We start from the raw sequence: 12,553 nt of genomic DNA, 5'->3' as shown, positions 1-12,553 counted from the left end.
TGACATTGAGAAAGGAGCATATAAATAACACATCAATCATTATTTATCTCTGCTGAATGAACTTAGATTCATCTTAACTTCAATGATACATGTAGGTGCTTTTCATCATTTTAGATGAACACAAATCTGAAAATATAGTGACTACTAAAGTGAAACTGGTCACAGATCTTGTAAAACTACAGATCATGATTCATAAATAGTGCAAAGTAATAATTAATCACCATCACTAAAATTGAATGACATAGAAATATACAACGTGATTGAAATCCAACTCTGCAGTATTAACAAATTTATTTAGGCATTTAAAAATTTCCAGAGTGGAAATTCATGATCATCAGAATTATATCTAAAACATTGTTGATGTTTATGAGTTATGGGTAATTTTTAAAAATCTGTGTATTAATTTACTGTTATGGGTTGTCCTTTAATCTATCCATTGTGAATGATTTATTTTCCTGAGAGCTATTCCTTTCCTGCCGTCTTATGCTGAATTTTGAATAATTTTGTAGGTCAGGCTGACAGCTATCAGGACCTGGATTGAACTTAACCAAATGTATTTATATAATATCAGGCACAGAAATTTTTTTAGCTCTTGTTTTCAGTAACTGAGGAATAATAATAATAATGATGGAAGACTATTGTTTAACACCATTTATAATACCCAAAACATCATGAATGGAGAAAGCACCACAGTGAGGAGTGGGCATTGCAGAGAGATGGTGAGAGGCAGATTGCATAGAGTATGGGGTGTATAGTATTGGGTGTCAGAGGTGATCAGTACGGAGAAGACCAGGAAGAGAGGGGGAAGGTTAGAGAAAGGGTGGGGAGATGATCATGGTAAAAATAAGGAGCATGGAGAAAACTTGGGCTATAGCAGAGAGGCAAGTAAGCGGCCTTGAAAGATGACTGTATTTGAGAAGGCAAACCATTTGTCGAGCTCTTCAGTCAGACTTGTTTAAATAAATCTTTCTCCAATTATTATCAACGTATCACCTGCAGCACCAGGGGTCCCAACACATTCAACCACTGCTACATTACCATAAAGGATGCCTACTTTTCAATCCCTAGATCACATTTTGGGATAACTGATCATTTGGCTGTTCTCCTACTTGCACTTAGGCAGAAGCTAAAGAAAAAGTGTCCAAAATTAAGGAAAATGTTATCACACAAGGCAGAGGAGCAACTACAAGGTTGCTTCGAGTCAGTGGACTGGACCATTTTTAAGGACTCAGAGGATCTGAGCAAATACACCACAGTTATCACAGACTTCAGAAAAACATTCATAGATGAGTATGTTCCTGGAAAATCAATCCGAGTCTTCCCCAACTGGATAAACCATGCAATCTGCTGCCTGCTGAGGGCCAGACCAGTGGCATTCAGGTTTGGCCACCGATCTCTGGAAAACCAACTCAAGGGTGAAGTGGCAATTCTGGACCAAACTTGAATCACTGAGGGATGCTCGACAACTATGGTAGGGCTTGAACTCTTCTTCAAAGTGAAACCAAGCAATAACCAGTTTTCACTCATAGATGAGCTCAATACCTTTTATACAGGCTTTGATCATCTGAACAAAGGTACCTTCACAAACTCCCATAGGCTCCAATGACCCTCTGATTTCAGTCTCTGAGGCCACTGTGAGAGCATCCTTTAGGAGGGGGGAACACATGGAAAGCAGCCTAGCTAAGGTTTAAGATATTCACCAATATCTTAATCCTCTTGTTTCTGCGGTCTGATGTACCCAATCTGCTTCAAGCAGGCTTCAATTATACCAATGTCTAAGAAGAATGTTGTAAGCTGCCTCAATGAATATCGTCCAGTAGCACTTACATCCCCTGAAATGAATGCTTTGAGAGGTGGTGATGAAACATATCAACTCCTGCTGAGAAGTGTCTTTCAACCACTCCAGTTTGCCTACCTTCACAAAAGGTCAACAGCAGATGTTATTTCATTGGCTCTTCATTCAATCCTAGAACATCTGGACAGTAAAGATACTCATCAAGATGTTCTTCATTGACTGCAGCTCAGCATTCAATTCTATCATGTCCTTAATGCTTATCAATAAGCTTCAAGATCTAGGCCTCAATGCCTCATTGTGTAACTGGATCATCGATTTTCTCACTTGAAGATCCCAGCAAGTTTGGATTGGCAATGGCACCTCCTCCACAATCACCATCAGCACAGTGCACTCCATGGCTCTGTGCTTAGCCCTTGCTCAAATCACTTCATATTTATGACCGTGAGCCTAAAGGTAACTCTAATGCCATATTTAATTTTGCTGATGCCCTCATTGTCACTGGCCAAATCAAAGGTGAGGATGAATCAACATATCAGAGGAAGATTGGAAATCTGGCCGCGTGGTGCCACAACAACAACCTTGCCCTCAATGTCAGCAACATCAAGCAGCTGATTATTGACTTCAGGAGGAGGTAACCAAATGTCCATTTGCCTGTCCTCATTGGGGCATTAGAGGTGGAGAAAGTCAGCAACTTTAAATTTCTCAGTATTATCATTTCAGAAAATATATCCTTGGTCTATCACGTAAATGCCAATATGAAGAAAGCATGGCAGTGCCTTTACTTTCTTAGAAGTTCGCAAAGATATAAGGATGTCATCTTAAACTTCAATAGATGTCCGATGGAGAGTATTGTCAGGCTGCATCACAGCCTGGTATGGAACCACCAATGCCCTTGAGTGGAAAAGCCTACGAAAAGTAATGCATACAGTTGAGCCTATCAGATGTAAAGCCCTCCCCACCACAGAGCATATTTACATGGAGCAATGTCACAGGAAAGCAGCACCCATCATCAAGGAGCCCCACTATCCAGGCCATGTTCTTTTTTTTGCTACTGCCATCAGGAAGGAGGTGAAGGAGCCTCAGGACCCACACCACCAGGTTCAGGAACAAATTTTACCCCTCAACCATTTGGATCTGGAACCAGAGGGGATAACTTCACTCAACTTCACTCACCCCATCACTGAACTGTTCCCATAACTTATGCCCCCACTTTTAAATACTCCATCTCTTGTTCTCAATAATTATTGATTATTATTATTACTATTAGTAGTAGTAGCAGCAGACTTAGTACTTTTTTTCTTTCTTTCTTTTTGTATTTGCACAGTTTGTTGCCTTTTGCACATTGGTTGTTTGTCCATCCTGTGGATGTTGTCTTTCTTTGATTTTGTTGTGGTTTTTGTAGTTACTATGAATGACCACAAGACAATGAGTCTCAGGGTTGTACATGGTGACACGATATATAAATTTACTTTGACTTTGAGATCACGGGATTGAATAAACAGCTGAATGTACTGGAGAGAAGACTGTATAATTTAGGAGAAGGAAGAATGATCACACCAGATACAAAGATTAAATAGGATCAGACACCTTGTGCATAGAGACACAATTCACGTATTATTTCTCATGTATCATATTTCTTCACTGCCTAGAAGATGGCCATTCAACCCATCAACTCAATTCCATTCCATCAAGTCCACTCCTCCATTTACCTGTTCATCCACACTCTGATTCTACTAGTCACTTGATATAGATACTATCTGTCTCTGTGTCCGGCACCACAACATTGATCCATCACCTAAGCCCAGAAAAGGAATCAGTTGCTCCTGTATACCATTTGATATTACTGCATTTACCAAAAAAACAATGCATACACCATAAATGGAGGGCTAAGATAGAAATTTGAATTGGTATAGTGGTACAGCAGTTGCTCCAGGGATCAGGTTCAATTCTGACCTCAGAGTTTGCATGGAGGCCACAAGTTCTCCTTGTGACTGTGTGCATTTTTGAAGGGTCTCACTTCCACATCCCAATGATGCGATGGTTGATGAATTATCTGTCATAAATCATCCCTTGTGTCCGTGAGTGCTAGAATGATGGAACTGACTTGATGCACCAACCTACCTTCTCCTGTGTCATTTGCAAATATGAGAAATAGTATATGAAATAGGCCTTTCAAGCACAAAATCATTGAGCAATACGTTTTCATGTAACGTTCTGCTGTGTAACAAATATAAACTTTGCAGAAATACCAACAGACAGCACAGTGAACAATTTCTCATTTTGTCATTATGAAATACCTCATATAATAGAAACATAGAAACATAAAAAATAGGTGCAGGAGTAGGCCATTCGGCCCTTCGAGCCTGCACCGCCATTCAGTATGATCATGGCTGATCATCCAACTCAGAACCCTGTACCTGATTTCTCTCCATACCCCCTGATCTCTTTAGCCACAAGGGCCATACCTAACTTCCTCTTAAATATAGCCAATGAACCGGCCTCAACTGTTTCCTGTGGCAGAGAATTCCACAGATTCACCACTCTCTGTGTGAATAAGTTTTTCCTCATCTCGGTCCTAAAAGGCTTCTCCTTTATCCTTAAACTGTGACCCCTCGTTCTGGACTTCCCCAACATCGGAAACAATCTTCCTGCATCTAGCCTGTCCAATCCCTTTAGAATTTTATACGTTTCAATGAGATCCCCCCTCAATCTTCTAAATTCTAGTGAGTATAAGCCTAGTTGATCCTGTCTTTCTTCATACAAAAGTTCTGCCATCCCACGAATCAATCTGGTGAACCTTCTTTGTACTCCCTCTATGGCAAGAATGTCTTTCCTCAGATTAGGGGACCAAAACTGCACACAATACTCTAGGTGCGGTCTCACCAAGGCCTTGTACAACTGCAGTAGAACCTCCCTGCTCCTGTACTCAAATCCTTTTGCTATGAATGCCAACATACCATTTGCCTTTTTCACCGCCTGCTGTACCTGCATGCCCACCTTCAATAACTGGTGTACAATGACACCCAGGTCTTGTTGCATCTCCCCTTTTCCTAATCAGCCACCATTCAGATAATAATCTGTTCTCCTGTTCTTGCAACCAAAGTGGATAACCTCATATTTATCCACATTAAATTGCATCTGCCATGAATTTGCCCACTCACCTAACCTATCCAAGTCACCCTGCACCCTTTTAGCATCCTTCTCACAGCTAACACCGCCGCCCAGCTTCATGTCATCCGCAAACTTGGAGATGCTGCATTTAATTCCCTCGTCTAAATCATTAATATATTGTAAACAACTGGGGTCCCAGCACTGAGCCTTGCGGTACCCCACTAGTCACTACCTGCCATTCTGAACAGGTCCCGTTTACTCCCACTCATTGCTTCCTGTCTGCCAACCAATTCTCTATCTACATCAATACCATACCCCAATACCGTTTGCTTTAAGTTTTCACACTAATCTCCTGTGTGGGACCTTGTCAAAAGCCTTTTGAAAATCTAAATATACCACATCCACTGGCTCTCCCCTATCCACTCTACTAGTTACATCTTCAAAAAATTCTTTAAGATTCATTATTCCCCATTCCACATGACATAAACCTTAAGCAATATTGAATTGAATCTAAAATTCTCTGCTGATATTTATATTACTTGCATATATGCATGGCTATTAGGTAAAGACTTTGTAAATTACAAACAGCCACAGTAAATATGTTAAAATGTGCCATTATTAATTTATTAGAAAGAAAAAGTAAATACTGATAAATATACGATTGGCTACAACATGCATTGTAACCTATAACTGTACCAGAACTTTTAAGCAAGGAAATAATTAAATAGAGAAATGAGGTAAAGGGTATTGACAGTGAGGTGAACTGTACTGAACAACAGGATAAGTAACAGAATAAATTAAATTTATATACAACTATTTACAAAACATGTCTAAATTAGTAAAACATATGAACTCAAATCTTTTAAAAGTACCCTGGTTATTTTAACTTGGCTTAGAAGAAAATAACTTGTATTCACAGTTGTGGATTTTGATATTTTAATGTAATACCATTTCTTTTTATTCACAGATAAAGAAAGAGGATCTTGCCAGCAATCATGTACCAGGGCTTCCAATGCAATTTCAGGAGGGAAAAGTGAATCTAATATGAATTCAGAAGAGGTTTGTTTTAGTTCACTTTTAATCTCTACATTAATATTAATAAAAATTTTAAATTATTTTGAATAAGCAAAATAGTTGCAATTTAATTGGTAAACCAAGAAGGAACAAACTTGGAATTGTATACAACAGCTTTGACAACAACCAAAACAAAAGTAGCTTGTATGTAAATAGCACCTTTAATATAACATCTGGCAATACATATTCACATGCCAATCTTAGAGATGGTATGGCAAATAAGCAAAACTTGGTTTTGAAGCACCATAAAGGAGAAAGGTTGTAGAGAGTTAATGAGATTTAGGGAGGAACCTCATGAGTTAAGAATCTCAACAGATGAAGGATTGACCACTGCTGGTTGCGCTAAAAATTTAGGGATAATAAAGGTCACCTAATGAGAGGGAATGCTGACATCTCTGGGCTATTAGGGGTTTCAATTTTATGGAGATGGGGAAAAGGGAATAAAGACAACAGAATAAGGGGGAATTTTAAAGCAGAGGCATTGTTTAAACTGAAACCTGCACATTGGGCAGAGGGTGCCCAATGAAAAGTGGAAGGTAAGACACAGACATGAGAATTTTGCATAACTTCTATTTCATGGAGCGTAAAATGAAAAAGGGTTATCAAGAGTGAATTTGAATAGATAAGCCATGAAAAAAAAAGAAGACACCTTTGAGCAGCAAAAGAATCGTGACAATTGAGGAGTCAGACAGCATTTGGAGGGAGAAATATATGGTCCCAAGCTCTTCACCTAATCAGATATGGCAGCGAAGCAGAGTGGCTGTGCTCAATTTCAGACAGGTGCCTGAAAGTGGGAATTTGCAATAGGCACTGAAACCAATAGTTGTGATTTACTGTTCATCTGGAGGAAATTTCTGCTTCATTTAGTAGCAGGCAATATTCTGACAATCTATAACAATTTGGACAAAGGAGGTGTGGTAAGGTAGTGCTGGTAACCTCGGTATATACAGTATATTGGAAAAAATGTATGCTTCCATGTGAGGTTCATGAGTGACAGTAAGAGGATTAGAAATAGAATGAGATTTTAGAAAGGTATTTAGGGGACATCAGAGGTAATAGTGTCCATGTTGAAAAAGAAGCATTTCCCTGATGAAAATTTGACAGATAAGAATGGAAACCAAGAGAATAGTTCCGCCCTCCTGGACAACAGTAGAGACGAAAGAATAGAAGAATGTGATCAACCATATCAAAGGTAGTAGTTGAACTAAGAAGGATAGATTGAGTTCTGCAAGAGCTATTTTACTGGTTTCAGAACAGAAACCTGATCATAGAGATATGGGCAAGAAAATGATAGGTGAAAATTGGTCTCCAAAGACTATGAAGAGGAAGGAAAGTTTTAATTGGTTCTTTGAAGAGATGGTTGACTAAAGCACATTTTAGAAAGGGGTGATGTTGTTGAGGAGATAGAACCACTCCTAACTTGTGCAAACTTCAGGACCAGGAAGGGAAAGGAAGTACCCCATACCTTGGCAAAATTACTTAAATCTATTTACAGTATAGTAGCTAGAAAGTAGTTACTTTCCAGTAATCAGCACTTTCTTTTAACCATAATCAAAGATAATGATTTATTGACTGCTTGTTTAAATGAGTACATGTCATGAGATTGAAGCATTCCGTTAATTGTGGTGGAAAGAGTGATGCGGTAGTTAGACTCAACTGGATGTGCAAGGGGAGATAAATCAATGAAGGTTCCATTGTGCTAATCTCCCTTCCTAACGATTGCCCTTAACCCTAAATTTCATTAAAGTTTATAACATCTGCCATACACAGGATACTATTCTATCTTCTTTTATTCTTCCCTGCGTTGTGAAAATTAGTGAATTCATGTACGCAGGGCTTCACCTGACAACTTTGGTGTACATCTGTTTCACCTCATGCTGACCTATAACACTGTCCCCCAGATACTCACGAATTGACACATTTGGACTGTTGTTTACAGACAGACTTGCAGGTACATATGAACAATCAGCTGTCTTTTAAAGATAAATGTTGCAGACAGCTAGCCGGAGTACAGAGTGGTCAGATGAAAAGAAAATCCTGTCACCATTGTTCTATTCAAAGATTACTCTTGTCTTTCTTCCCAAAAAATATCATTGCTTATTTTTAACCTTCAAGCCAGTTATAATAAATTAATTCTTGCATCACATAATTTCCATGTTCAATCCTTAACAGGTCATTTTCACAAAACTGCACCTAGAACATTTGAGTTTATGCTGATTTTGAAAGATTTGACAAAAATCAGTTGTATTTTACTGACAACTCATTTTTTATATTAAGAATGATATTAAAAAAGCCATTGATGAGAAAGAAACTGTACGTCACCAAACCAAGCCTGTGGCATCAACTCCTGTACCAGGATCTCCTTGGTAAGTCCAAACTTTGACAATACAATAGCCAATTTTTGTCATTTTTCAATGAACACCGTTCATACATTGAAATCAAAAATGCTTGCTTGGTTCTACACAGGGTCTAACCACATAGTTCAAATTTTCTTGTTTATTAGTCAGTTATTTCAATGCATATTTTTATATTTCTCGATCAATATTTAATGTGATTTGTCTGTATTTCATTGCTGGCATTGGGTTGTTATTCTGAAGAAGCGTGAAGTACGTGCATTAACTTTATAATTATTGAACAAGTGGTGCTGAATCTAAAATCAGAAATCAGAAACAATGGTTTCAATCTAATTAAATTTGAAGTTGGCCCTGTCAGTCGTCATACCTTTCATGGAAGTTGAAATTCCTCTGCATCACTATCAAAAATCAATTGGTAAACAGGTAGAATGCAGTCTCATCAAATGTTATTGATGGCTTTTTGGAGCTTACAGCTCAGGAGTGTGTCACGTGATAAACTGTATTTAATGGAGAATAACAGATTTAGCTAGATTCCCTCCAACAATATTGTGTCCTGTGCACTTGCAAATGATCTCATCCACGTCTTTCATTCCTGATTCCTGAGATGCGATTCCTGATACTCGGTGTCATAATAGACAAGCCAATTAAGTAGGTCTTTGAATAATAACTGGATTGGCTGCCTCCTCACTGGTCAGAGATTGTTGGTTGTTCTTTTAATCTTGGTAATGGATGTCCCCTCTTCTTCTATCTGGAAACAGATGAACCAGTTGACAGTTAATGAATCCTGGCAACTGAGTTTCTCCTGAGTCAATAACTGACAAATCCCCTATGCTGTAGAAAATAAAACTGTTGCAAACAGTGTTTTATTTTCCCTTGACCTTTCAACGATTTTGTCTATTTCAAATTATAATGAAAGCACTTTATTTTCAGGCCCTCCCTTCTTATTATTTTTGCATCATCATTTCTCAAAGTAGTAGAAAAACAGATAATGCAATGTTTCATTACATAAATGAGTTTGACAGTGATCATCAAGCATAAATGTATGTGTTTTAACCAGTGTGGTCAATGGAAGGTTTATCGAGTACAGAATTCAATATTACTAAAATAGGTAAATTAAAGAAATGTAGCCTTAAATACACATGCCAAAGATCAGAAATAGTATTAATGTGCTTTAATTCATTGAATATAACAAACCAACTTTGGTGTATCCTTTTTACCTAAGACTCAGACTTTGTGCACTGTCTAAAGTAGTGATGAAAACACTAATCAAAGGCTGGTTGCTTGAAAGGTCATTGGTCATAGAAACCTACATAAGTTCCAATTATTGATCTGCAACATTTCCCATAAAAAATGCGATTCCTTAGGTGCCACAATTTGGGTATTATTTATCAAAGTGTAGAATTTCATAAATATACTTTGACACTGTGCAGGGTATGGTAACATTCAGACACTAATAAATGCTGAATGCACTAGGTAGTAGCCAATTTATATTGAATCCTGCTTCCAAAATTCAGTACTATTGAAGTCAATGGAATAAAATGAGAGAAGCAGAGTTCAGAGCAAATATGTTGCTACAGCAGATGACAAATTCCTATCTCTGTCAATCGCCAAAAGACCTGTTGAGACCAACTGATAAAGTGATAGAAGACTGATGCACCAAAACTCTATTGCTTGTAGGATTAACCAACATTCTTTCAGAGATTGTAGAATCAATTTGGGAAATAGTTGTTAATTATAAATACATCTGGTGCTTTTGTTCCCATTCATTTTTGGGTCTATCTTAAGACAATGGCTGTGAACACTTCCTTAAAACCTTTGCTTACATAGTACCTTTGCAAACAGAGTTGCATAAGTTCTAGATATTGCTCTACATAACATGCAATGATATTTGAAGAATGCTGGAATGATTATCCTCTGGTATTCAGCACAATCTACTTTTATGCAAGCTGTAATGCCAGCCACTTAAGTGTTTTACTTTGATTGACCATTTAGTGTAATTTTACTAGAATGCCTTGATAGTTCGCTTTGTCAAATACTGTGTTGATAGCAAGGTCAATGACTCTTGCCTCACCTCTAAAATTTAGCCTTTTAGTCAATGATTTGACAAAGGCTGTGTTGAGTTCTGATGCAAGTAGTCCTGGCAAACCCTGGCTGGGCATTGTTAAGTAAGTTATTACTTGGTAGCACTGTCATTGGCAGCTTTTGTCACCTTATTGATGATTGGAAGAATTGCATGGTACTTAGCCCAGATGGATTTCTCCAGTGTCTGTCATACAATATATAGGCAATTTTCCACATTGTTGGGTAGATGTCAGTATTGTAAATGTAATAGAGAATTTGGCCGTAGGTTCGGATAGTACTGGAGTGCAGACCATCAGTACTACAATTGCAGTGTTGTCTGGTCCCATAACTTTTGCAGCATCCTGAGCTCTCAGCCTTTTTTGATATCACACGGAGTGATTTATATTGACTGGAGACTGATACTGGTGATGATGATGTAGATCTCAGTAGAAAGCTGAGATGGATGAACATATTTAACACCTCCATCTTAAAATGCTGGCAAATTATTCAGCCTGATGAACAGGGATGATCTTCCAGTTAGATCTTTATGTTAGCTGTTAAGTTGTCTACCAATGTACAGAAGTAGACATGGTAGGACCAGAGAATTTTACAACTGCTCTTCCACCACTTGTAGTCATCTATCCTATGGAAATTAACTGCACTTTGAACATAAACTCCAGCAACAGCTATTACGCTAACTCATCCATCAGAATTACAACTGAAGATTCATTCCCAAATCTTCTCTCTTTTGAAAAGTATATTCAATGAGAATATGATTCTCATTAGCTAACTCAGTGATACCTTATTGCATTTAAAATATCCAAAATAATTTCCTGTCAATCACCTTATGTACAGCTGCTCCTGTACTTAGTGTCACTTCAAGTACATACAGTCTATGTATATAACCTAATAATATTTCTTGTGCTTCTTATTCTGTTTTTAATGCCATGTATTTTTATATGCTGCAACAGAACTTGATTAACAATCACTTTGATTAACAATCCTTTAGAATTGTGTAATAAGAAATTACAATAAACAATCTTGATTCTTAATAGAAGCTTACGTAATTCAAAATACACTCAGTGGCCACTTTATTAGGTATGGGTAATACCTAATAAAGTGGCCATTGAGTGCACTTCTGTATGCCCATGGTCTTCTGATGCTATAGTCCATTCACTTCAAGGTCTGTTGTGTAGTGCCTTCAGAGATATTCTTCGGCACGTTGCTGTTGTAACATGTGATTATATGAGTTGTTCTCACCTTCCTGTCAGCTTGAACCAGTCTGGCCATTCTCCTCTGAACTCTCTCATTAACAAGCTATTTTTGCCCACAGAACTGCTGCTCACTGGATTTTTCTTTGTTTTTCACCATTTTCTGCAAACTCTGGAGACTGTTGTGCATGAAAGTCCCAGGAGATCAGCTTCTGAGATACTCAAACCATCCCATCTGATATCAACAATCATTCACTGGTCAAAGTCACTCATTTTGTCGCCTGAGGAAAATTACACATGCAGGACAAGAAGTACTTTTTCGGGTCTTTAATTCCTTTATCTGTTTTAGATGTTTCAATGCAGAAAGACAGTATCAAAATAAAAACAAAATGAATTTTTAAAAAAGCAGTTCCTGCTGCTACAATCTCAGTTTAATTTTGGACCACACCCTTGTTACATATGCAGTATGAAAATAACTAAAACAAAATATACAAACCAATATGGCAGTGGCAATTCTAAAAAGAAACAATACAAACAACATTAGAATCCCACCAACCCTGTACCGTACATACATCAAAAATATGAATAAATACATCTCATCTTAACTTAGAGATATATCCACTTTGGCATACACATGCTTAACATCCAAACACATATAGACTAGACACTAGACCCTGAAATGAGTTCTCCTTGCTTATGCTACACAAACAGTGATTAACACATTTACATTATTCCATTGCATTCACATTCGGTCATGAAAGAATAAAGAAAGACAATAATAGAACTTTCACAATATATTGCCTTGGAGTTTAAATTACAAAAGTCTAACCTACTAGGCCAATAAGGAACTTCGTACAACCACACAATCTAGCATTAATCTACTTACTCGCAAAGATTTAAGGCATCCACTTGTGAAACATGTCAAATTACTGATATTCTAGATTTAA

General features: G+C 37.7%; 1 protein-coding gene across 2 annotated transcripts in view; it reads left to right on the top strand.

The window, feature by feature from the left end:
- Positions 1–12,553, top strand: part of tcerg1l (transcription elongation regulator 1 like) — a 578,623-nt gene that overhangs the window by 374,505 nt on the left and 191,565 nt on the right. For both annotated transcript variants that reach the window (XM_059947663.1, XM_059947664.1), the window contains exons 6-7: positions 5,874–5,965; positions 8,258–8,346. In XM_059947663.1, coding sequence (XP_059803646.1) covers positions 5,874–5,965; positions 8,258–8,346 — 181 coding nt within the window. The remainder of the gene's footprint in view (positions 1–5,873; positions 5,966–8,257; positions 8,347–12,553) is intronic.

This window comes from Hypanus sabinus, chromosome 22 (assembly GCF_030144855.1).
Source record: "Hypanus sabinus isolate sHypSab1 chromosome 22, sHypSab1.hap1, whole genome shotgun sequence".
Taxonomy (NCBI): Eukaryota; Metazoa; Chordata; class Chondrichthyes; order Myliobatiformes; family Dasyatidae; genus Hypanus; species Hypanus sabinus.
This window is presented reverse-complemented; position numbering and strand designations above follow the sequence as displayed.